The 23,858-nt window shown below is 41.6% G+C and overlaps 2 protein-coding genes across 15 annotated transcripts in view; one reads left to right on the forward strand and one right to left on the reverse strand.

Moving 5' to 3' along the window:
- The window catches only part of PCM1 (pericentriolar material 1), a 76,613-nt gene extending 73,589 nt beyond the window's left edge, over positions 1 to 3,024 (forward strand). For all 9 annotated transcript variants that reach the window (XM_019481298.2, XM_019481299.2, XM_019481296.2 and 6 more), the window contains 3 exons: positions 227 to 319; positions 426 to 549; positions 2,600 to 3,024. In XM_019481298.2, the coding sequence (XP_019336843.1) occupies positions 227 to 319; positions 426 to 549; positions 2,600 to 2,625 (243 nt within the window). In that variant the 3' untranslated portion in view covers positions 2,626 to 3,024. The remainder of the gene's footprint in view (positions 1 to 226; positions 320 to 425; positions 550 to 2,599) is intronic.
- Positions 3,025 to 10,097: 7,073 nt separating this feature from the next.
- LOC102565810 (general transcription factor IIE subunit 1) lies at positions 10,098 to 21,875 on the reverse strand. 6 transcript variants are annotated; one of them, XM_059721798.1, is made up of 7 exons: positions 21,711 to 21,875; positions 18,531 to 18,757; positions 16,420 to 16,845; positions 16,261 to 16,315; positions 15,196 to 15,397; positions 13,557 to 13,780; positions 10,098 to 10,788 (listed from the first exon to the last, which is right to left on the reverse strand). In XM_059721798.1, exons 3-7 carry the CDS (start codon positions 16,837 to 16,839, stop codon positions 10,403 to 10,405), a joined length of 1,287 nt encoding a protein of 428 aa, XP_059577781.1. In that variant the 5' UTR covers positions 16,840 to 16,845; positions 18,531 to 18,757; positions 21,711 to 21,875; the 3' UTR covers positions 10,098 to 10,402. The 6 variants fall into 6 exon arrangements, with proteins under 6 accessions (XP_059577781.1, XP_059577782.1, XP_059577779.1 ...); XM_059721799.1 differs by lacking the exon at positions 18,531 to 18,757 and adding an exon at positions 19,250 to 19,270; XM_059721796.1 differs by lacking the exon at positions 18,531 to 18,757.
- Between the last annotated feature and the right edge of the window lie 1,983 nt (positions 21,876 to 23,858).

Consider the following 23,858-nt stretch of genomic DNA (forward strand, 5'->3'; position numbering starts at 1 on the left):
TTAGTTAATGTATTGTTTGTTTTGAATGTCACTTCTTTCAGTTTAAGATTTGGCTTCTTTTCCTGACTTAATTTTTTGAGTAAATTGCACACTCAAACACTGCCCTTCCTACTTACAAATAAAATATATCTATATCTGTATATATCTATATATCTGTTCTTGGAATGAGAAAAAATGATCCTCCAGTGTTTTATTTGTAATTAAATTGTCATAATTCTGTCAACAGGAAGGTGGTTCTGGAAATGTAAGTCAAAAGTCTGATGAGGATGACTTTGTGAAGGTGGAAGACTTGCCTCTTAAACTTACAATGTATTCAGAGGTATTTTGCTTGCATTTTATGCAGTTACAATTGACCATCAAAAACTTTTTTATTGTAAAAGGAGGGAAATACCTGAGAGACTGAATTTTTTTTTATCCTTTCCCAGGCAGATCTAATGAAGAAAATGGCAGCAGAAGCCCAGACAAATAATTTGTCTGATGAAATACTGAGTGGTGATGGAGCTCAAGGAGAAGAGTTAGTAGGAGATTCTGAAATCCTAAAAGAACCTGGTAAGAAAGTAAACTTCATTTACTAAGTTATGATTATCTTACTGGGAAAGTTAAACTTAAGCATTTCAGGATTTATTGCTGAGTAAAGCAAGAAATCAGTATTCTAAGCCCCACTGTGTCACTTTTCATTACCAAAACTAGACAGTTCTTTGATGTGAAGGGTTTGTGTTTTCTGCTGTTCTAATTTTATTTTTGCAGGATGGGTGCCTGTACATGTGCATCGAGGCTGCTGTGACATGCTGGAATTACAGCAGGCTCTGCGTCACATGCATCAGTGTGTCTGTGCTGAAAAATGGTGGTGGGGGCACTTTTTAACTAAAGGTCATTTAATGAACTTTAGTTAAAGCCCCCCCACTGCCATTTTTCAGCACAGGGATGCTGATGCATGTGATTCTCCAGGCACTTTTTAATTAGAGCAGTTCCAAGAGCTGCTTTAATTAATGCACCTCCTCCCTGCCTCCCAGAGCACATGTATAAACACTCCATATTTCCATTGTGACTAAGGGAATAATCCTTTTCTTGTTGAAACTGAAGGTCTGAGTTTTTGTAATCTGTAGGTAATTTGAAAATGTCAAATACATTTTTAAGTGACTGTAAGCTGAATTCATAGGTACCAAATCAGATCTATGAAGTAAGACTCAATCTGAATGGACTGCAACAGCATGGATGTTAGAGATGCAGTAGTCAATGTTTCACAGTGCTTTACATAGGAGAAAAGAGGTACAGGTACAGAACAGGTGAAAGAAAAGAGATGCCCATGTGTAGTAGCTTTGATTTAAAAAAAAGAAAAATTCTCAGTCTTTTTAAGTCTGATGTAAGCAGAAATCTCCCAGTATTCTTAGCTATGTTGTTTTGATTTCTAAATGAATAGGAAATGAAGGCTGTGACTTTCATTCAACAAATAACTCAAAGGCAACAATCACAAAAATTAAATTAATATTTTAATGCCTGGGTGCAACTTGCTGATTATATATTTTATTTGTGTAACTTACACATCAGATTTTTTTCTGGTACAACTTGGAATATAACTAATAAATAGTTAAAAGTAATAATGTACAGTTATTTATAAATAATTTCCAGTTTAATAAGCTGCTGTTCTAACCATGACATGCAGTTACATATCACTGTTTAAATTCACGGAAAAGGTTCAGATTCTCAGAATTTATTTTGAAATATATGTTTGGCTTATAAATTTTAACTTTGAATATTTCTGCTTAAAGCCATGCTTTAAAGTCCGGAGCTAATTTCTTTAGTCTTAGCATAACTCTGAGTGAGAGGTGTAGCCTGGTAGCTGGCAGAACTCACTGCATGAAAAATTAGCATTTCAGCAATTATAGAAACACACGTATCAGATGGGTAAATGCCAGGTCACTTAAATTTTCCTTTAAAACATGGATCTTAATAAGTAGTGGTACTATTAATAATCTACTCAAAAGTTAAAACTGATGCAATAATGTGCCTGCCATTATAGTTGCTTTTAGATTCAGTTGGTAGAGATGCAGCATATGGCAAAAAGTAGTGTTTTGTCTGATACTATAGCTGTAATAGCTTCCTGAAACTAACACGTGCTTCTCTGTAGACAGCTAGAGCTACAGCAGGGATCTTGCTGTGATTCCCATTACAACCAGCAGAACTTTGGCAACAAAATTCAGAGCCGGTTTACAGCACAGTCAGCTTAGTGAAACAGCAGATGTTTTGTACTGATATATATTACCCACCCACAACTACTACTTTGATAGCACTTTGTGTATGATCACTTCCCCTTTTTGGTTACATAAGCTGTTCAACACAATACTTGCGTTAAGAATGCCCTATTTTGATTTTGCATAAGTTGGTAATGGAACTACAGCACCCATATTTCTTCCATGTGGTTGCATTTATTTAGATAATTAAATCCAAGCTCAAAACATGCGTAACCATTTTGGGGAGGAATTTATTTGGACAAATGTTCTCTGAAATATTTCTAAACAGGTAAGAGGTATGCATGTAAAGAGCTATATTTGATCTTTAATGGTTGCTAGACATTAACCAGTACAACTTTATTTTGCAGAAACTGTTGGAGCTCCAAATGCATGAAAAAATAAGCTCAAGATTCCCCTCCACATACACAAATCCATATAGAATATTGGCATTAAACTCACTGAATGTGTATAAAATGTAAATTAGTTTTTGATGCACAGCCTTTTAGACTAGGTGTGCTAACTTCTGCCCATGGCAGGTTAACCAGCTGAAACTGAATCCTTCTTTATTCAGTCTTGCTGCACTGTTCCTTTTTCTGTCTTAATCTTTTTTATTTTTTCATTGTGATTTGTTTAGTAATTTTGAAATTGTTTAAAACTGTAGTTTTAAATAAAGTTTTTGGACTTGTCTGTAAACCCTGTTGTTTGAACCAGAATGTTGCAGCTTGAAGCAACCCTGACCCTGCTGTTTGACATTCGAGTCACCTGAACAAAGAAATGCTTTTTATTCAAGAAATGGTGCTTTTGTGTTGCTTTTTTAAGGGGTACCATTCAAGATTCATGTTCAAAAGAAAATTGTCAATATTTTTGAGCCAAAAAAATCAAGTTATCCTACCCATCTATGCATAATAGATTAAGAAGTCACAAAGCTTAATAGGAACTCAGGGGCCACAACCTAACCCCCTACTGGCCATATGTGGCCCTCAGGCTGCCAGTTGGATAGCCCTGGTTTAGCTGTTCCGCAACAGGGGAGAGATTTTAAGAAACAAGTTAAGTGTAACAGTAAAATTGGAAGTGAATGGGAAGACAGAAAGCAGATACCATATTATAACTGCTTCTAGTACTTTTGGATGCTGATTAGATAGAGTTGTATCTTTTATTTGATCAACATTAGATTTCATTTCCTGGTATAAGCAATGTGTCAGAAGTGGCAGCCAACTAGTAGAAGAACTTCAAAGCACCTGGTAATAAATGGCTTTAAAGGCTTTAAGTGGGACTTCCATAAGATGTTTATGGGTTGTAATTTATCTTTACCCCTAAACCCCTCCTACAGTACATCTGATACAAAGCAATAATTTCAAGTATACCTAAGTATAAATACAACCTAGCAAGTATACATTATTCTATCTAATGCTCAGTGACAATTTAGAAGCAAAGTTCTGCATTTGGTTGAAGCCAGCACATGAATTACATTATAATTTTCAAACCCTATTAGATTTCAATGTTGGTCAAACAGAAAAAAAATACTATCTTCCACTTGAAGCATTTACTAATAAATTTTAAATTAACCAATGATGAATATAGTGGATACTCATTTTTTAGGGAACTGAATTGGTTAAAATTTAAAAGTAGTTAATGTAGAACAGTTGAGAGGGTAGCAAAAATCAATGGCAATACAAAGTTACTTCTTCTAACCCACTCATTTTAGTGGCTTTCAGTTCCAGCTGTCAAAGCCTTAACTTCTGAAAGTCCTGACTTTAGATAAAGGACACCTTACTGTGGTTTTAATTTTCTAATGAGGCTAATGAAATATCTGGTTGCCTATTACCATACAGGCTGTAATGAGCATATCTTCAATTTTGGGGTCTAGTAGCTGCTGCAATTAAGTATTAATTGAAGATCTTTCCTCCTTCCTTGCTGATCATAAGCAAGTAGGTGTCTTGTGTCTTTCTGACCTGAATCTTTTATTGCTTGGGTCAGGAGTTGTTATGCTACAGGACTCTTAAATATAAGAGTAATCATACCACGTTACTCAGGTATTGCCAGTTTTGTTATGGCGAGTAAATAAGTAATCCATATCCATAGAAAGGGGAAAATAATAATTTGCCAGGAATTTGATGAGCAAGCTCTTGCTCTTAAACAGGATTGCTTCTGGTATAGACTGATTTAATTTGCTCATAATAATCAAAGTACTTGAACCTCATTGGTCTTTGAAGGAAGCATTTGGAGTCTTGTTATTTTGAACTGGCTGTTTATGCTACACACCCATTTAACTAATTACAGTTTTTAGCACCAGTTAAGTACTTGTTCCTTCAGGTCAACATAACCAAAATATACAGTTTATAGGGCTCACATCTTGCTAGGTCTCAACCTTAAGCAATTTGATCAATGTAAGAGAACTGAAAGAAGGCATCTACAGGATTCACTGTCTCTGGAGTGATCTAGTTACTGTTTCTGTACCTCTTCAATTCTGTTAGTTTCCAAACTGTTGAAGTGATAAATGAAAGAGCTTGACTTAAAGCTATCAACTTATATAATAGGCTGTGATAAACAGACTCCCTTCTTTTGCAGAGGGAGCTCTTCCATGTCTTGCCATACTTCTCGTGACAAATCTCTATGTCTTGCATTGATCTAGTCCAGTGGTTCTCAAACTTTTTTTTTTTGCGGACCAGTTAAAAATTTCTGAGTCTCAGTAGACCACTTGAAACTTTTTTTTTTTGTTCTACAAATCAAAGCACATAACTTGCAAGGTAAAACTAATTATATTAATATACAAGTACAGATATTCTCAATTTGTTCCATAACCTTCCTGTGGACCATCTGAGTGGAGCTCATAGACCAGTGCTGGTCCATGGACCACAGTCTACAGAATCCAGGGACTAGACCAGAGATTCTCAAAGTCATAGTTCTAAAAGAATTAGGACTGAGAACTAGAATTGTGTAGCTTGTATCACAAACTAACATTTTGTGATAGCCACGGTCTGTTCACATTAGCTTTCAACACTTCAGTAACCCTGTTCAGTCTGATGCTCCTTTTGAAAAAGAGTACTCACCTTAACAGAGCAAGAAAGCACTTTGTTACAGGGATTCAGATACAGCATTGAAAAGAAATGTCTGGAACTTTTGGAGGTCAAAAAACACAACTGCCACTGCTTGACTGACTTTTGTACAATTACAATCTGAAACATGGTACTCCAGATCTTCTACTGGCACAAAAGAGCTGACATACAAAGTTTTGCACAGAAGCTTTTGTATGTACATAAAGGTCTCTTTTCCCCAAAAAGAATCTCTGGGTACAGAAGAATCTATATAAATTAAATCTCTTATTCCAGAGGCCGAATCTGTCAGCCCTGTTGGTCAGGGGCAGGCAAGTATTTTGGGTGGAGGGTTGCTTAACAAGTCTTGGTGAACTGTTGAGGGCTGCATGGGTAGCCCTGCCCCTTGACACCATCTTGGGACCAGAAGTCCCACCCCCTAACCCCTGACCTTTGCCACTGGAAGTCCTTCCCCTTGCCCCTAGAAATATTCCTTTTGGGAGGGGTGGGGGTTGCCATCTTGGAACCAGAAAAAAACATAAATTCATACACTAAAAGTCAAACATCTACTATAACATTTTAATTTTATTACAAAAAAAATACTTGTTATGATTTGTATTTGCTTAGTGTATATAGGGGTGATTGCATAATAACTCAAAAAATAAAATTCTTAGTTTTGCATATTGTGAGGGAACAGGTATGTGGGGTGCATGTGCTCCGTGTGGCAGGGGTGGGTGTGGGATTGTGTATGTATGTGGAATTATGGGGGCAGGGTGTGGGTGTGAGGGAGGTTGGGGGTATGTGGGGTCTCCCCACTCCCCTGATAGTGCAGCAGCAGGCAGGGTGCTCAAGGCACAGGCACCTGGAAGGACATGGCTCCAGCCAGTGCTGCACTTCACAGTGAGGGGTGCAACCTTCTCATGGCTGCCTGTACTGCTGGTACTCCCTGCCATTCACACACAGCCCTTGCACAAGCACATGGTGGAGCCAGATGCCTTCCTTGCTGGAGCTGTGCAGCACCAGAGAGGCACCTCAGGAGCTGGAGATGGCTGCCTTCCCCACTGGGACTATGCTGCAGGGAAGGAAAGCCCCAGGCAGGGAAGGCAGCTAACTCCTCAAGTTTCTCTGTGGTGCTGTGCAGCCCTGGCTCCAGCACATGGGGCTTCCCTCCCTGCTGTGGGAGTGCAAGGGCTGCATGAGTAAGTGGCAGGGAGCACCAGCAATGCAGGCAGCTGGGTGGAGATTGTGCCTCTTGCTGCAATGTGCAGTGCTGGCTGGAGCCGTGCCCCACTGAGCACCTGCACCCTACTTGCACCTCCTGTGGGGCTGCGCACTATAGAGGGCACAGCCGTTGTCCCTAGTCTCCCTCACACCTGCATGCACCCACCCTAGCTCTGCACTGCTGCCATGCCCTGAACACAAGCACTGTGCTGTCACCAGTCCAGTGCTCTGGGTGGGCCTAGCTGCAGCCCTACCTGCTGTCTGGACCTAGCAGGAGACTGGGGCAGTGAGCAGGTCCTGGGGGCTGTGGCAGCAGCAGCCCTGCATAGATTCATAGACATTAGGGTCAGAAGGGACCTCAATAGATCATCAAGTCCAACCCCCTGCATAAGCAGGAAAGAGTGCTGGGTCTAGATGATCCCAACTAGATACTCATCTAACCTCCTCTTGAAGACCCCCAGGGTAGGGGAGAGCACCACCTCCCTTGGGAGCCCATTCCAGACCCTGGCCACTCGAACTATGAAGAAGTTCTTCCTAATGTCCAATCTAAATCTGCTCTCTGCTAGCTTGTGGCCATTGTTTCTTGTAACCCCCAGGGGCGCCTTGGTGGATAAATACTCACCAATTCCCTTCTGTGCCCCTGTGATGAACTTAAAGGCAGCCACAAGGTCACCTCTCAACCTTCTCTTGCAGAGGCTGAAAAGGTCCAGTTTCTCTAGTCTCTCCTCATAGGGCTTGGTCTGCAGGCCCTTGACCATATAAGTGGCCCTTCTCTGGAACCTCTCCAGGTTATCCGCATCCTTCTTGAAGTGTGGCGCCCAGAATTGCACGCAGTACTCCAACTGTGGTCTGACCAGCGCCCTATAGAGGGGAAGTATCACCTCCCTGGACCTATTCGTCATGCATCTGCTGATGCACGATAAAGTGCCATTGGCTTTTCTGATGGCTTTGTCACACTGCCGGCTCATGTTCATCTTGGAGTCCACTAGCACTCCAAGATCCCTTTCCACCTCTGTGCCACCCAGCAGGTCATTCCCTAGGCTGTAGGTGTGCTGGACATTTTTCCTCCCTAGGTGCAGCACTTTGCATTTCTCCTTGTTGAACTGCATCCTGTTGTTTTCTGCCCACTTGTCTAACCTATCCAGGTCTGCTTGCAGCTGTTCCCTGCCCTCCAGCGTGTCCACTTCTCCCCATAGCTTTGGGTCATCTGCAGACTTGGACAGAGTACATTTGACTCCCTCGTCCAAGTCGCTGATGAAGACATTAAAGAGTATTGGTCCAAGGACCGAGCCCTGAGGGACCCCACTGCCCACACCCTTCCAGGTCGAGACCGACCCATCCACCACAACTCTTTGGGTGCAACCCTCTAGCCAATTCGCCACCCACCGGACTGTGTAGTCATCCAAGTCACAGCCTCTTACCTTGTTCACCAGTATGGGGTGGGATACCGTATCGAAGGCCTTCCTGAAGTTTAAGTATACGACATCCACCCCTCCTCCTGTGTCCAGGCGTTTTGTAACCTGGTCATAGAAGGAGACTAGATGGGTCAGGCACGATCTGCCTGCCACAAACCCATGCTGGTTTCCCCTCAGCATAATTTGCCCTGCCGGGCTCTCACAAATGTGAGCCTTGATAATTTTTTCAAAGACTTTACCAAGGATGGAGGTGAGACTGACTGGCCTATAGTTGCCCGGGTCCTTCTTCCTCCCCTTCTTGAAAATAGGGACCACGTTAGCCCTTTTCCAGTCCTCTGGGACTTGGCCCGTGCGCCACGAGCATTCCAATATTCCTGCCAGTGGCTCTGCAATGACGTCGGCCAGTGCCTTCAGCACCCTTGGATGGAGCCCATCCGGGCCTGCTGACTTAAAGGCATCCAGTTCTTCCAAGTGACTCTGCACCATCTCAGGATCTACGTATGGAAGTCTGGCGCCTTGCTGCTGCCTCTCTACAACCCCAGTGAGAGACTTGTCGTGCCCCTCACTTAGGAACACTGAGGCAAAGAACTCGTTGAGGAGTTCAGCCTTGTCCCCCCTGTCTGTCACCAATTGTTTCTGCCCATTTAGCAGGGGTCCTATTCCTCCCTGGGCCTTCCTTTTACTCCCTATATATCTAAAAAACAATTTCTTGTTATCTTTTACTTGGGTTGCCATCCTCAGCTCCATGGTAGCTTTGGCCCGCCTAACTGCCTCCCTACAAGCACGAGCAGAGGAGGTATATTCATCTTTAGTGATCTCACCCTGTTTCCACTTTTTATGTGCTCCCCTTTTGGCCCTTAGGCTGCCCTGGATTTCTCTGGTCAGCCATGGAAGCCTCCTGGCCCCTTTCCCTTTTTTGCCTCGCTCGGAGATTGTCTTGCTTTGTGCCCGAAGGATCGTTTCCTTAAGGCACAGCCACCCTGCATGGAAGCTGCTGGCCAGGTCCTTCTGCCCACACTGGTGGGAGTCCAACAATAGGGTGTTGTTGGGGCTGCATGTACATGTGGGTGCCTTGCTCCCACCCTCATGGGTGGAAGGACTGGGTGGGGCACAATTTTGGGGGGGGCCCACCCACAGGCCAGATCCAACCTGCAGGCCATATTTTGCCTGCCCCTGGCCTACACACAATTCATAGTGAGATAATGATGAAGGGCTGTTCAATAAACGCTTCACTCAAGATTCAACATGGCCTCGATTCCAGTTACAGTGCATCTATTAATGTTTGCTCCATTGTTGGAAGTGCCATGAAGTTGACCAGGGAACTGTGAAAATGTCAGCTAAGGGGACTCTGGTCTGGTCCTCCAAGTTGGGAGTAGCGTAGGGAGCTAGTAGATCACCCATGTCAAAAACTTAAATTGCAATCTACAACTGAAGTCAGATGGAAATGGTAGCCTGAAAGTTTTTGAAGTTGAAACAGGCAATGATACATGAAGTAAAGATGATGATGATTGACAAAAGGTTATAAAAAAATCAAATTAATCTTCTGCAATGAAGCGTGAGTTCAACTAGTTCCTCTTATTTACCTTTGAGTTTTGAGTGTTTAGTTAATTATGAACACACTTTACTTAAAGTTGTGATTCCTGTTTAGATAAACACCTGAGAAATACAAGAACAGATCTGTTCTAAGGCCATCCTTATTTGACAGCCTTTGTGCCTCCATATTACACAATCCAATCCAGAAGGATATTGAACATATTACTGCAAATTAATGCAGCTACATCACAGAGAAGCTTCACCAGTTCTGGTGAAGAAAGTTTAATTTAATCTACCTACCTTTCAAAAGGGAAGCATTGGATCAGAATCTGTGTGGCTGTGTGTGGGCTGCACACTCCCTAGGCAGTGTGCAACACTGCACAGCAGGTATACCTTCTGCACTGAGCTAGTGGACCGTACATGCCATGCAAGCCACCCCCATGCTGCACAGGTTCATGCATTCCCCCCATAGGAAGCAGAAGCTGGAGAAGGGACAGCCTGAGGCTTCCGAGCAGCAGAAGCAGTGAAGGAAGCAACATCCAGATCAGGAGCTGGGAGACTGCAGGTTAACCCCTTGCACCTGGATGTGCTAGGCTCTCTTACCCAAGTACTGCTGACCTTCAGTTATTTTGCATGTTACCAATAAGTGAAACAACACTAGTTGCTGAGACAGAATGATTCAAAGTTTTAAAGTAAATTAAATAGATTTACAGCATCTTGAATTAAACATGTTTTCAAATTTGACTATGAAACCTATCCAAAAACAAGCCACTCAAAACCATCTGCTAGATAGCAATAATAAGAAGCAGCAGCAGCATTTCTCCATTGCTATGTAGAAATAAATCTATTTATAATAGATGTAGATTCTACTACATTCACCAAAAAAAAAATCCCCAAACAAACCCAAATTCTTTCCATGCACAGATTGTATGTTACACAGATATGCTGTGCATGTAAAGTATTAAAACGACTATTCAAAGACAGACTGGAACATTTCCTGTCCCACTTTGATATAAGCTTCTCTCTCTTCCCCTGTCATAAATGACACTAGCTCTGGATTTTCACTGACTTCGCTATATAAGTGGGGCTGTCCAGCTACCATTACAGTAGGATCCACAGTTTCCTGCTCCTCTTGTTCTAAGTCACTGCCTACCACTTTTCCTTTTCCTGGTTTGACATGCTTAGTATCCTCCTCAGATTCACTGGTGTCACTTTCTGACTCGTGGCATTTGCTTTGGGCAAGAGGTGGCACCTGCCTTGTTCCAGAAGATGACTTTGATTCATGGATGAGAAGAGTCTTTATTACTTCATTATCAGCGATGCTTTCCTTAACATTCTCATCAGTTTTAGGTATTTCTGTTAACAGAGGGAGAGGGGGAAAGAAACAAGTTATGACATGATGACATGGCAAAAGACCAATACTCCTCCGCTTGTACATATTGTGCAAGTGAAGCAAACGAAAGTTTTCCTTCTCTGCTCATTCACAAATAGGATGCACCAAATGTATTCTTTTCCACTGTTGGTTTCTATTACTAAATCTACAAAAGGGACTTCAGCAGTTGTACTTAGCTTCTAAGCACTGTGCTGCCTGTTAGAATCCTTAACCCCGAGTTAGCCATCAAGGTTTCCTAAATAATACACATGGGAAATCTGACACCTCAGAACAGGCGTCTCAAAAGCTAGTTTTGCTCATCCTAACAAAATGTCAAAAGGAGGGGGAGGAAATTGGACCTCACCCCTCAATATAGGTGATTAAATTGCCTTATTTCATGCAAAAGGGAGGTATCTAGATCTGAATTCTGTCATGAACTCTTGCCTGGAGGGTCAGAAGAGTGATGCAAACCATACACCCACTGGGGAGACGGGAGACCTGTTTTCAAATTCCCATTTTGCTTGACTTGGAGCAGGGAGTGGAACTAAGGCCTCCCATATCCCAGGAAACTACCGTAGCTGTTTGGCTGCTAGCTGTTCTGAAGTGGAATTCTCCAGTTCCGATTAAGTTTTATAAATATTGCTTATAAACAGGAATGAGCTATTTATTGATCACAGCTCTTCCTTATCCTAGTTAAGTGCCCTATATGCCAGCCTGTGGATACAATTGTCTTTTCCAAATCCTGTAGAAGGGTAGGATTTGAAGATGGATTTCTTACTTCTTAATGTGCCTGTTAAAACCACAGGAATAATCCTGCTCTCTTATATGAGTTTGAGTCTGCATGTAATGGGATTAAATGGGAGTAACCATCAATGATGATTATACAACCAGCTAAAGTTTTGTTTTAATTGTCATGTGAGAAGCCTGATCTGCTAGACATGCCCTGAGAGTGCTTACTAGATTGAACCCCGGGGAAGATATGGAGGTCGACATCTGGTCTGTTAATCTTACTAGGGTTTTTAGGCAGGAGCCAAGGCTCTGAGCAAGTTAGGCATCAAAAATCTGTTCCCAAGCTTCCACCAGTGGTTATGTACAGAATCAGCTTAAGGAACATGCATAGGAAAGTAGGGCTGGAAGGGACCTCACAGAAGTTACTAATCCAGTCCCCTGCTCAAGGCAGGATCATACCTGACTAAACCATCATAGAAGCCAGGTGTTTGTCTAACCTGCTCTTGAATGATTAAATTAAGAAAAGATGGAACTTCCACAACTTCCCTAGGTAACCTGTTTCGATGCTTGACAATTTTCAGTCAGAAAGTTCCTCCTAACCTCCAACTTAAGTTTCCCCTGCTACAGCTTGAGGTTGATGCACCTAGTTCTGACCCCTATGGCCACAAAGAAGAGCCCATCTCCATCTTCTGTGTAAGTGCCCTTCAAGTAGCTGAAGATTTATCAAATCCCCCCCTCAGTCTTCTCTTCTCCAGACTAAATAACCCTAGCTCTTTCAGCCTTTCGTAAGTGTTGCTTTCCAGGCCCCTGATCCTTTTTGTTGTTCTGCACTGGACTCTTTATATAACGTCCACATCTTGAAGTATGGGACCCAAAACTAGACAGTACTCCAGGTGAGGCTTCATTAGTGCCACATACAGTGGAAGAGTCACTTCCCTTGATTTGCAAGGGACACTCCTGTTAATACAACCCAGTATGCTGTTGACTTTTTATTTATTTATTTATTTGCAACAAGAGCATACTGTTGGTTCATATTCAACTTGTGGTCCACCGTAACTCACAAGTCTCTCTCTGCAATACCGCAGCCTAGCCTGTCATTCCCCAGTCTGCATTGAGCACATGGTTTATTCTGTCTCAAGTGCAGAACTTGGCACTTTTCCTTGTTGAATCTCATCTGTGGACCATTTCTCTGCTCTACCCAGGTCATTCAGAATGCTAGCCCTACCCTCCGGTTGCAGCTAAGTGTGCGTTCTTGATATCAGGCCATGGACAGAGGTACATTTGAAGTGCTCTGGATCCTAGATTGCTTCAAATCCAGATTTCTTTCGTGCTGTTCAGATATATACCCTCACCCCAGCCAAAAGAGCTTCAAAAAGCATGAAGGCATGCAGTGGCACAGACAGAGGCCTGAAGAGCAGGAATCCTTGCATGCCTCTTCGTCTCCAGAGGTTCCCGAGACCAAAGAAGTGCACAAAAGAGCACTCATTGGCTCTCCTCACAGCTCCACACCCTGCCCCACGACCCTCTATGTATATACTGGAGAATCGCATATTTCAGGAAGTGCCTGAAATTGAGTGCTTCAGAGATGCTCTTTTTTTGAGGATCATTTCTGAGTCACTTCTTTGGCCATACATGCCTGCACCCTTGCCATTTTGGGTGCTTCAAAGGCATTTGGAGCGCTTCAAACAGCAAGTCTGTCTGTGACCTCAGCAGTACCTAAATGTTGACCTTAGGGAACTAAGAGTCTTTGTAAAATTCAAGTGCTCGAGTCAAACACTATTCAACCACCACTGAGATGCATTTAAAAGATTTTCAAAATTTAGGTTAGCTAACAAAAGATTACAAAGGAACCTGGTGACTAAAGATGCCTAAAATCCTTATTCAGTTGGCTAGATAAGTCCTTGGTTTTCAAAAGTGCTGAGAGGGGACAAGTTAATGACACCATTTTCTTAGCTAGACTTTTCTCATTCTTAAAAGGAAGGCACTACGATGCACATGTTAGGCTCTCAACATTAAGGCTTACCAGCACTGGTATCAACTGCTGAAGACGCTTCTTCTACAGTACTCTGGGACATCCATATAGGTTGTTCTTTGGCCACCTTTTCTTTTTCTTTTTTAGGTTCAGAATCCTGGACATCAATAACTAAGTTCTGGACATACATGTCACTGAGACACGAGTTCTTGTTGGCCCATTTTTCGGGACGGATATTGATGTCCAACACATTTGAATAGATCTTCTGATCAAAGCTGAAAGAAAAAGTTTGTTACTCTCGCTTCTGATTTCACTCTCTCTTGCCCCATGGAATTTTAAATACAAACAAAAATCCCGTCTGCCAACTTGCAGGAGCTTTGTCAAGTGCGGCTTGGCCAGCTGCATCAAAAGCACTACCACATTAAATAGTACCCATCCCTTCAAGCACCAAATACCAACATTTCACCAAAATCTGAACATTAAGAAAGTCTTGCGTAATACTAATCTGTCTGTTAGGCAGCTTAAGTTTAAGACACTAGGCACACTACACAAAGCAGAATAGAAAGCAAGCATTCATAGATTTTTATTTTATTATTTTTTTTTAATATAAAAGATTTTGGAATAAAGTGGGAGGTTGATCCAGGCTTACAGGGCAGCACCAACGATCATCATCCTTCCAAGAAATGCTTAGGAAAACAACTTTCAGAGTTGACAAAAAAGGTCCCAGGGAGGAGAGAGGAGTGAGTGGAGACAAAGGGATTTTTTTTTTAATAAATAGAAAGTACTGAGGAAAGGAAGCATTTGCAAGGCCTTGTGGTATGCATTGGGGGGGGGGAGGGGATACAAGGGAGCATGAATTTTGAACCAGTTACAGAGGGAACAGCAGTAGCAATGCATACTTGAGTATGTGTGCAGGGGATGATGGGAACTGACAACATCTAGCCTGTGAACCTAGAGAAATAGAAACCCTTAGAAAAATGATAGAGCAAACTACTTCAAGCTCTCATGCTTAATGGGAAAGGATAAAATGAAAGAAAAGGTTGGGAGGAAGAAATGATGAATGTCTTGGGAAACAAGTAGCATCATTTAGAAGAGCAAGTGGGAAGGAACAAAAGGAGAAGGGAGGGGATAGATCATATCTGAGAAATACCTGGAAATAGTCACCATGCAAACAAGGCTTAATTTGATCAGGAGGCAGTTGGCTTTCCTGAGAATTATTTCAACGAATGGGATTTGAGGAAAGCCACATATCAGAAAAAAAATATTAGAAATAATTTAATATGCAGGAACAACAAGCAGAGCAAATGAGCATGGTGGAATGTGGATGGGACAGAAATAAGCAGGTGGGAAAGATGCCTTAAGGACTGAGGAACAGGCAGGATAAAGCAAATAGATAAGTGGGATAAAAGAAAGGATAGATGTGAAAAATGAAATGACTGGGGCAGGGAACAGATGTGAAAGTAAATGCTTGGCAGGTGGTGTGAATTTTGTATTTTGAGGTAGGTGGCAAGATCCTGAGCAAACACAGGGGAAAGGAGGGTGGGTAGCTTAGTGGTTTTGAGAAAAGGTGTCTGGGTTAAGCATATGAATTGAAAACCAGGCTAAGCTATCTGCGTTTAGGTTAATCTGTGCTGTGGAAGAAAGAATCCCAAAAGTCTTCTTTTTATGAACTGTATTGAATACACAATACCTTTCTGATAGTTCTGGGATTTCTGTTGGCGGAGGCTCAAGCAAATCGTATGGCAGAACAACATCTTCAGTTTCCTGCAGAAGCGCATAGATAGGCTCAATCTGCTCATTGAATTTTGCTAGCAAGGTTCTAGCATCTCGTTTGGGAAGCGCCGAGCCATCTTCCTCAACTTCAGCATTGCAGTAGGTGCAACGAAAAGTCTCTGCAACATTGTCCCAGTTCAAAATTCCCAGGTTAATATAGGATGGAAATATTGAGCAGTGGCCTTTGCTAAGAAATCTACCAAAGTAACAGATTTCTGAAACTCCATTAGATTGAAGGTACCTAAATTTGTAAGTGTGCAGACAGTATCACCCACTGAATGTCTTTGGTACTGAATCTGATCCTGAATTTCAGCTGCCTCGAACTAACAGGAGACGGAAACTCTTGAGTTCTAAAGCCAGCTCTGCTACTAATTTCTTATGTATGTTTGGGACATTCTAGGCTTTCTGACTCGGTTTACCTGTTAGTATAACAAATATGGAACTACTTCTCTTTTGGTATTGTGAGAATTAGTTATTATGTTCATTTACATTTAAGGCATGTACACATTTTATGATTCTCAATTAACAGTGTGGGGAAAGGAAGTCAAGGATGCAACCTCTATAGTGCAGAGAAAATCTTCATGCATTTCCAACTATTAATTAAATTTATTCTTATAACACTCATGCAAAATAGACAATTTATTTCCATTTTGAACTATAAACCAAGACACAAAACATGGTTTAGGCTTAGTAAAGTCACTTAAACAGCAATTAGAATCAGACATCTAAGTCTTATGTTTTAGTGCTAAATAATCCTTCCTTTTCACTACGCATGGTGCTAGAAGCACTGGTATTTCCTTTATACTTGTTCTTTCACACTTCCATCCACCAGACCTCAAAAAAGTGGCAACAAATTTACTTACTCTTAGAAAATTTGCATAACATTAAATTTTTGTAATGTGAAAGTAGTAAAACTTTGGGACAGACTGCCTAGAGAGACTGTTAAAGTTCATAAATATAGGCTAGACAGGCATGATCTCACCTTGAGCAGGGATTTGGATTAGATGACTTCCAAGGGCCTTTCCACACCCATGTTTCTACAAATATAGGTACACAATGAATATCAGTAAAAATTTCCTACAGATTGCTGCTGACGAGCAGTGGCTGGCATACCTGTGAATGTGTCAAACAGCTGATTTACCTCCAGGTCTGTATAAGTGTTGAAGCAAGATGGACACTTGAAAGAGGACCTAGTGGTAGAATCCCGCTCGTCTGCTTCTATCTTCCGGCGAATGTGATCCAGTTTGTACCTCACGACATCCACCAACACCTTGTAGTTGATGTAGTAGTAATTGTGCCTTGTACTCTTCCCGTTCGGCCCGGTTTCAACTCTCATGCGCAATTTGATGAACTTATCTGCCTTGAGTGTGTTGAGGATGGTGCGCAGCTGTTTGCGTTCATACTTGAGTAGCTGCAACAAGGCATCTTCCTTCACACACGGGTATCTGATCAACACATCAAGGACCAACGAGTACTCAGCCCCATAGAAGCCACGCACCATGTACTTGGCCAGGCGTTTTAAAGCTGCAGGGACTTCTGTAATAATGTTTTGATCTCCCATCAGTAGCTAAACCAGCATCAAAAAGATGAGTGTTAATATATAGCATTAACAGTAGAGAAAAGCTGTTCTTTTGAATCTTTTTATAGCTCAGAGTTCTCTTAAAGCCAGTCACTTACAAAGCTGCTCTTTTATTAGAGCTTGAGTCTGTGCTCAGTGGAATTAAACTGAGAGCTAACCACCATGGTTCTGTTAATCCCACTAAATTTATCAAGTCCTTTTGGACCTAGTGCATATATTTGATGATGAATGCACATACAACATTTAAGGGTCCTCTCCTGTTTAAGAGCTCACAGAAGAAAGCTCATTCGCACAACAGTTTAGAATAGTATGGCCAGAGCCTGGCTTATTTTTGGGCCTGGACACAAGATGGCACTATTGAGATTGAGCTCTAAATCTTAATTTGGCATTTCTTTTCTTAATACTGATTTATACTCTGAATGGAAGAGTCCTAAAGGGAATATTCAGCAAGCCAAAAAGGCATAACAGTGCTTCAGTTCTCTCTCTCCTTACCCCTGTTAGGTACAGTGTGAGACTACCCTTCAGCCACTACATTACCAGGGAGTATTGCACGAGGATTATCTCCAGCTGTGAGATCTGGCATATATGAGCTAGTGTATATTGCTCACATCTGGGGATTTAACACTAGCTAAAATCAGTCCTGTTCATTTGAATTTATGCTTATTCTCTCCAATTTAACCACCAAGCCCTATTGTTCTATGTGAACTCTATCTCATTGTCTTTGATAATGTTGGAGTGATGTAGCTATGAGGGTCCAGTGAACGTGCAAAAGGCAAGGATGATTTATATGGATGATATCTTTTTATTGGACTAACTGCTAGCTGGGATAGACCTAGATGAGCTTTCACATGCAATACATGAGACCTGAAGAAGAATGCACTTAATCTGAAATTTGTTCAAGTCTATCCCAACCCGCAGCTGGTCCAAATAAAAGGTATCACCCACAAAAATCGTTGCCTCACATCATTTTTGATACTCAGATTCTCCTTTTTAATGCAGAGTTGTTGGCTGGCTCTCCTTTTTAATATAAACACTTTTGCCAAACACAGTGCTTCCTATTAGTTACCACAGTAATATCCTTTTGACCTCTCTATTCTATACACTTACTGAAAGGCATTGTAGCCAAGCTAATGAGATGGATATTTTCCCCTGTGGAAGGCTATGCTCTGTCACACCAAGGTTTGGGGTTCCAGATAATACAATTTGCAATTTACAATTCTGAAATACCATATAAATATTAACTAATTGGTTACTCGGTCCTCCCCTTCAAATATTGTGCAAATACTCTTAACCTGGGATACAGAACTTGATATGTTTGCCCAGTGTCAGAAATATCATGAGGATTAAAATCCTGGAGCCCAAATTTCTTGTTGCAGATAACAGAGCAATATGACACTTTATAGACTCACTCAGAAAGGCATGAACTTGTAGCCTAAATTGGTCAGATGCTATGAATGGACATACTTAGAGCAAGGGTACTAAGTAAAAAAGAATAAAGTAATTTAAATACAAAGACAAGGAAAGGAAGAGGAAAGCAGGGGGCACTGCTAAGGGGAAGATAGGTTGAAGAGATCAAAAAGGGATATGCAAAACAATGAACTCATTGAGAGACACAGGGGTTACAAAAGCTGGCTCGGGTAATGCAATAAGAATGTAGTCTCGTGAGACCATACTTAACACAATCCAGTCTGTGGATGATTCCTTGTTCTACATTTCATTTTCAAGTCTGTTTTTTACTCTTTGTTGTTTAACCTTCCTCTGAAGGGAGGTTAATTTTCTGCCATGGGCTTTTTGGTCTTTCTGGAACTGACATCAGAGCTGTGTCCATTCATTCTTTTATGTAGGGATTGCTCCATCTGGCCAATGTCCTTGTTGCAAGATAGAAGCAGGTGTCATCAACCTGCATGGGAGTTGTGTGCATCTTAAAGGCGAGGAAAGCTAGAGCATGTGTGTAACTTGATCACCAATGCTCTAGCAAAAGCTCTCCCATGTTCAATGTCTTCCTAAGCCTGGATCGAAACCCACAACTTCCATCTCCCACAAAGCTAAAGCTCATCTGGGGGTAAGGCAGGAGACACCCTCTGCCTTCCCACTGAAGCTGGCCTCATTTTAGAAAGGGGTGGAAGATTACTGAGGCCAAAGAGAGCACTTGTTGAAGCCTGACCCTAGTAAGGGTATTTAGCTGGGCTGGGGAAGTCCGGGGTTCCTCTCCCTGCTCCTAGGACTGCCTATGCATTTTACATTAAACAGTCCCTGGATAAAAATATAGAAAAATCCTGGGACCAAGAGCCAGGTCTCCTCTCCCAGGTGAGTGCTCCAACCATTAACTTATAGAGCCATCTGCCTCTGACCACGTGAATCTTGGAATACGTGAACAATGGAAGAGCTTCACCTTTGCCGAGCTGGCCGTTCCCTGCAAGGAATAGATTTGAACATTTTCAGCTGAGGAGGGAACAGAACTTGCTAGACTCTCAGATGCAGACACTGCACTTGCTGTTGCCATTACCCCCACATCAACAAATCCTGCTCAGTTCTTTAATTGAAGAAAAAAACCCAAAACTAACCTCAAAAGCAGATTCTGGGCTCTACATTCCAAGTGGACAGCAGCGGCAATTGCTTAAATCCCTGATCCAGCCACTTTGTAAAGCCCAACAGTTAGAAAAAGGACTGGGACTTCCGATGCACCCTTCTGCCCTCAACGCTATTGGATTCTTCTAAGCAGCTCCCTAGTCAGCATGCTGGCAACATTGGATCTTGCTCCAAAACACCCATTTCTCCTCACACATTGTACAGGGAGTCTGACTCCAGGAAGATGGGGGGAGCTGGCACTTTAAATGTCTGGCAGCACCTCACTCAAAGTTATCCAAATCTTTTATTGGATCTAGACCATATGTAATGTCAATTGTTGGCTATGTGGTGAACTGCTTTTCACAATATGCTGCTTTAAGCCACTAAATGGAAGCCAGTAAACTATTCTGTTCCATGTAACAGACAGAGAAATTAGGGTGATCTGATTGGGAAACACTGTAATCTAGTGACCAAGTCTGGCTTTGGCTATTACCGAGACCTGTTATGAAACCAAAGGCACATCTCTGAGCTGCATTGTCCTCACCTGTACTGCAAAGATAACTGGCTTATTTCAGGAGTGCTGTAAATTGCAAAGGCAAGATAGGAGTGTAACTCTTCAATGTTTCACCCCATGAGACTTAAGAAGATTCCTTATCTGAAGAGGTTATAGCACAGCAGTTTCAGTGCATGAGATTTACTGGATTTTTGAAGACCTGACAAATTGAGATTATATAAAAATGCTTCAGAGCACCCCAAACTAGAAACTATTTTTGAAGCAACAGACATGCATTCATGCTAGTAACATTTTAAGTCACAAAGGAAAGTCAGGCACTAAAACTGCTGTTGTGAACTTGTTAGATGACAGAGAAGGGAAAGTCTGTTCTCCGATTTCAAGCTTCTTATCTAATTCTTTCTAGAGACTTTGCTATATTGGTAGTTTCATCAAGAGCTACAAACGCAAACCAATTTTCACCAGAAATCAGTCCATCTTAATAGAGCTTTATACATAGAAAGTTTTTGATTAAAACACATGAGAATATGATTTGTTTAAATATAAATTATAAATATCAATACCATATAAAAAACCCCCAAACAAATAAGCAATTTAAAGCTAATCTGCCTCTGGTGAGAGAAGAAGCATGTGAAGTGAGTACCCCTCAAGAAAACTCTCAGGCAGTTATGAGAGAATCTATCCTACTATCTGCATTTTAAGATTAGAAGTACATTTCAAAATAAAATATAAAACATGTTCTCTCATTGCATGGGTGTTTCTCTGCTTTAAGAAAGACCTGTATACCATCAATATTCTTGGGAAGGAGAGCAGATGATCAAGGCCCTAGTCCTGTAAACTAGTCTATGCTGGTAGATGGATGTCTTAACACAGAGCTCTGCTGATGCCAGTAAGAATCTATTTGTTCACATGCAGCAACTTACAGTATCAGGCCCCATGTGTTCACACCAAGAATTCAAATATTTGCAGCTTCTTACACAAGAAGCTTTAATTTGGTGGGTTTGAATTTGTAGACTATGCAAGGAAACAGATCGTTTACAACTAACTATGCTTTACTTCTGCCTTAGGTGCAGCCATTCTTAGAGCTAAGAAAGATCACAGTTTTGGTTTCAGCAGAGTGGAAACTTTGTTCACAGGATCCTAGCAAAGCAGGCCTGAAAGGGACCTCACAAGGTCATCTAGTCCAGCCCACTGCTCAAGGCAGGATCATTTCTGGCTAAACCATCCCAGCCAAGTATGTTTTTAATGGATTTCTTTTTAGACTTGGAAAAAAGTTTAGTAGATTTTGAGATTCCCACCCCACACCAACCTTTAATTTTTAAACAATTTGAAAACCAATTTTTTAAGGCAAAATCCTTTGCACCTGGAAAGCAGTTTCACCCAATAGCTCTATTGCCTTCTTATAAACAGGAGACGGACATTAAAACCACCAACAGATCTTAACTGGGTCCTAGGGAGCAGCTTTAGATGTGGCATGTGGAATGGAACTTCCCACAGAACTTCTTTTGCTTCAGGGAAAGTTACATAAGGTTATGTTAGCAGACAATTACCAAAGCAGAATTTCAAGTTAGCTGGCTTCATGAAAACAAGTTCTACAAGATCCTATTTTGCTTAATTTCTTAACAGAGCTGTTAAGAAACTCCATACATATTGCCCCATATTAATTACTGTGTAGAGGTTTGAACAGTCAATGCATCTTACAAATATTAATTTTATGAGGCTTATTAAAAGAAACCTCAAACAGGTTTTTAAACACAAAACCCCTCATTATTACCTCTCTGTGTAGATGCTGGACAACTTCCCTGTGGAAAATTTCCAGTCAGCTTGTATAAAATTAAAAAAAAAACCCTCTCCCAAGAACCCAGAAAGTATCTCCACCCACACTTATCCCTTTCTCTGTCTTCCTAAACCCATCACTGATGAGTCCTAATTGGCAGCCACCTGGAAGGAGAAATTCTCAAAGTGAATCGTTAGCAATCAAATGAAATTAACTTGAATTTTAGAGAGTGCTGTTAACGATATAAACCTCATTCCTTAATACTTGCAATCAAAGCAGAAAAGGATTGAAATTGTGATAAAGACTAATTTATTGCAGACAGTGAATAGTATTTAATTCATCTTTAGAATATTTAAAGTATCACAATAATTAATGTTTTGGAAAAAGGACTACTACTAATTATGTGAAATTAGTAGGCTAAACTGCATTGTCCTTTCCCCTCAGGTTGGTACTAAATTAAATTAGTGTAGAAAAGCTAAACCCAAACCCCTTTCAGTTGCGAAACAGGTTCTCAGTATAACTGGATTTAATTTGCATTTGGAGGGTTTCATAACCAGAGCACTTTTGGAAGGAGAGAGACTGGAACTCATGTGAAATCCAATGTTTTAAAAAGTGCTTTGTCACCACTAATGATTTTGAGCCAGCAGTGTGCCCTTTTCACATCACTATCAGATGGATAATATAACCTCTATTTTATAGATGAGGAAGCTTATGCAGAAAAGTTAAGATGAGTCTCTAGAGTAGCAATTCTCATGGTGCCATGGCACTCTGAGGTGCTATGAGATCTTTTAAGGTGTGCCATGGGGTGCCACACAATATTAGTACGATTAGGTGGTCAAGCACCTGCTTATGATTCACAAGAAAAACCTAGAGATTTCAAGTAGGAATCCATAGTGTCAAAACCATTCTGACCTGTTGTGGTCTTTCTGAGTTCTTTGCAAAAGAATTCCTCTAGTATTTTTCCATAGTCAAAAAACCAAATGAAAGCTAAGTGCTGGCATTTTCTGAGTGGTGTCTCGAATCTAAAAAAGGGTTGAGGATCACTGCACTGCAGGACAAACCCCAACCCGAAGTATGTCATAGGCAGGATTACAAATTGGGGTGCGTCCACCCATGCAGACACGCATGCTTGCAGCTGCTCAAATAGGCGCGGCACAAATTTGAGCTGGGGATTTTTGCCTCGGCACATGTGCCGGACTTGCACTTTGGTGTGGGGCAAAATAACCCTGCCCAGCTCCTCCCAGCTAGAGCCTGGGGCCAGCACCTGTGCCTCTGGTTGCCTGTCCCACTTTTTTTCTGTGGGTTTTTTTTTGCTACCTGGATATCCAGGTAGCAAATTTTGAACCCCTGCAAATATGCAGCATGGGGGAACATTTTTTTTGTTCCCAGCATGCCTTTTGCCACACCTCAAAGCAGTTTGAGATGCAGCAAGAGGCACGTATGGGCTCGTCTGGATGCACCCTTGGAGGTCTGAATTTCAAGTCCCATCTTAGAATTATTACAGCATGCTTCTCTCAAATACGTGTGCGTTTATTCCTGCCTGCATGTAGACACACTCATATGACATAGGCTTCCAATTAGTTGCCACATTTCTTGGTTTTTTCTTCCACGACTGATTCTGCAAGCTGCCCAGCAGGACGAAGCCTGATGAAGGGTATTTATACCTGAAAGCTTGCAAAGAAGAATTTTCCCAACCATTTGATTTGGTCTAATAACAAATATCACATTTACCCAAACAACCTTGTCTACCCAGCACGAAAGGCCGCTGTGTCTATGCAGAGTCCTTCTGAAGTTATTGGGACTTCATATTGCATGGGAACATAGTTACATGGAGCATTTTGTAGGATCAAAGTGGAAAGGTGATAACCCAAAGCCAGTCCCTGAGAAAAGCCTTGCTGGCTACCATGAGAATTCAGGGCTTGGAACACTTTGCAGGATCCAGCCTATGAGGAGAATTTGGAAATGTGGGGTGTTTAAACATGTGCTGCCATTTTTCAGCAGGGGGACACTGATCCACGTGATGCTGGAACCTGCTGGAGCATGGCAATTGCTACGTGCCAGCAGACTCAATTAATTACAGTGTGTAGGAGCAGCCTCTCTGCATGTGTATAGGTGCCCATGGGTTTGTCCTGCAAATCTGAAGTT

This window comes from Alligator mississippiensis, chromosome 2 (genome assembly GCF_030867095.1).
Source record: "Alligator mississippiensis isolate rAllMis1 chromosome 2, rAllMis1, whole genome shotgun sequence".
NCBI lineage: Eukaryota > Metazoa > Chordata > Crocodylia > Alligatoridae > Alligator > Alligator mississippiensis.

Excerpts from the sequence above, each read along its gene's own strand:
- LOC102565810 (XM_059721796.1), bottom strand. The coding sequence starts at position 16,839 with ATGGGAGATCAAAACATTATTACAGAAGTCCCTGCAGCTTTAAAACGC. Across the intron at positions 15,398-16,260 it reads AATCCAAATCCCTGCTCAAG|AGACTTTTCGTTGCACCTAC; the intron begins GTGAGATCATGC and ends ACAATGTTGCAG. Across the intron at positions 10,789-13,556 it reads AGCAGTTGATACCAGTGCTG|AAATACCTAAAACTGATGAG; the intron begins GTAAGCCTTAAT and ends CTCTGTTAACAG.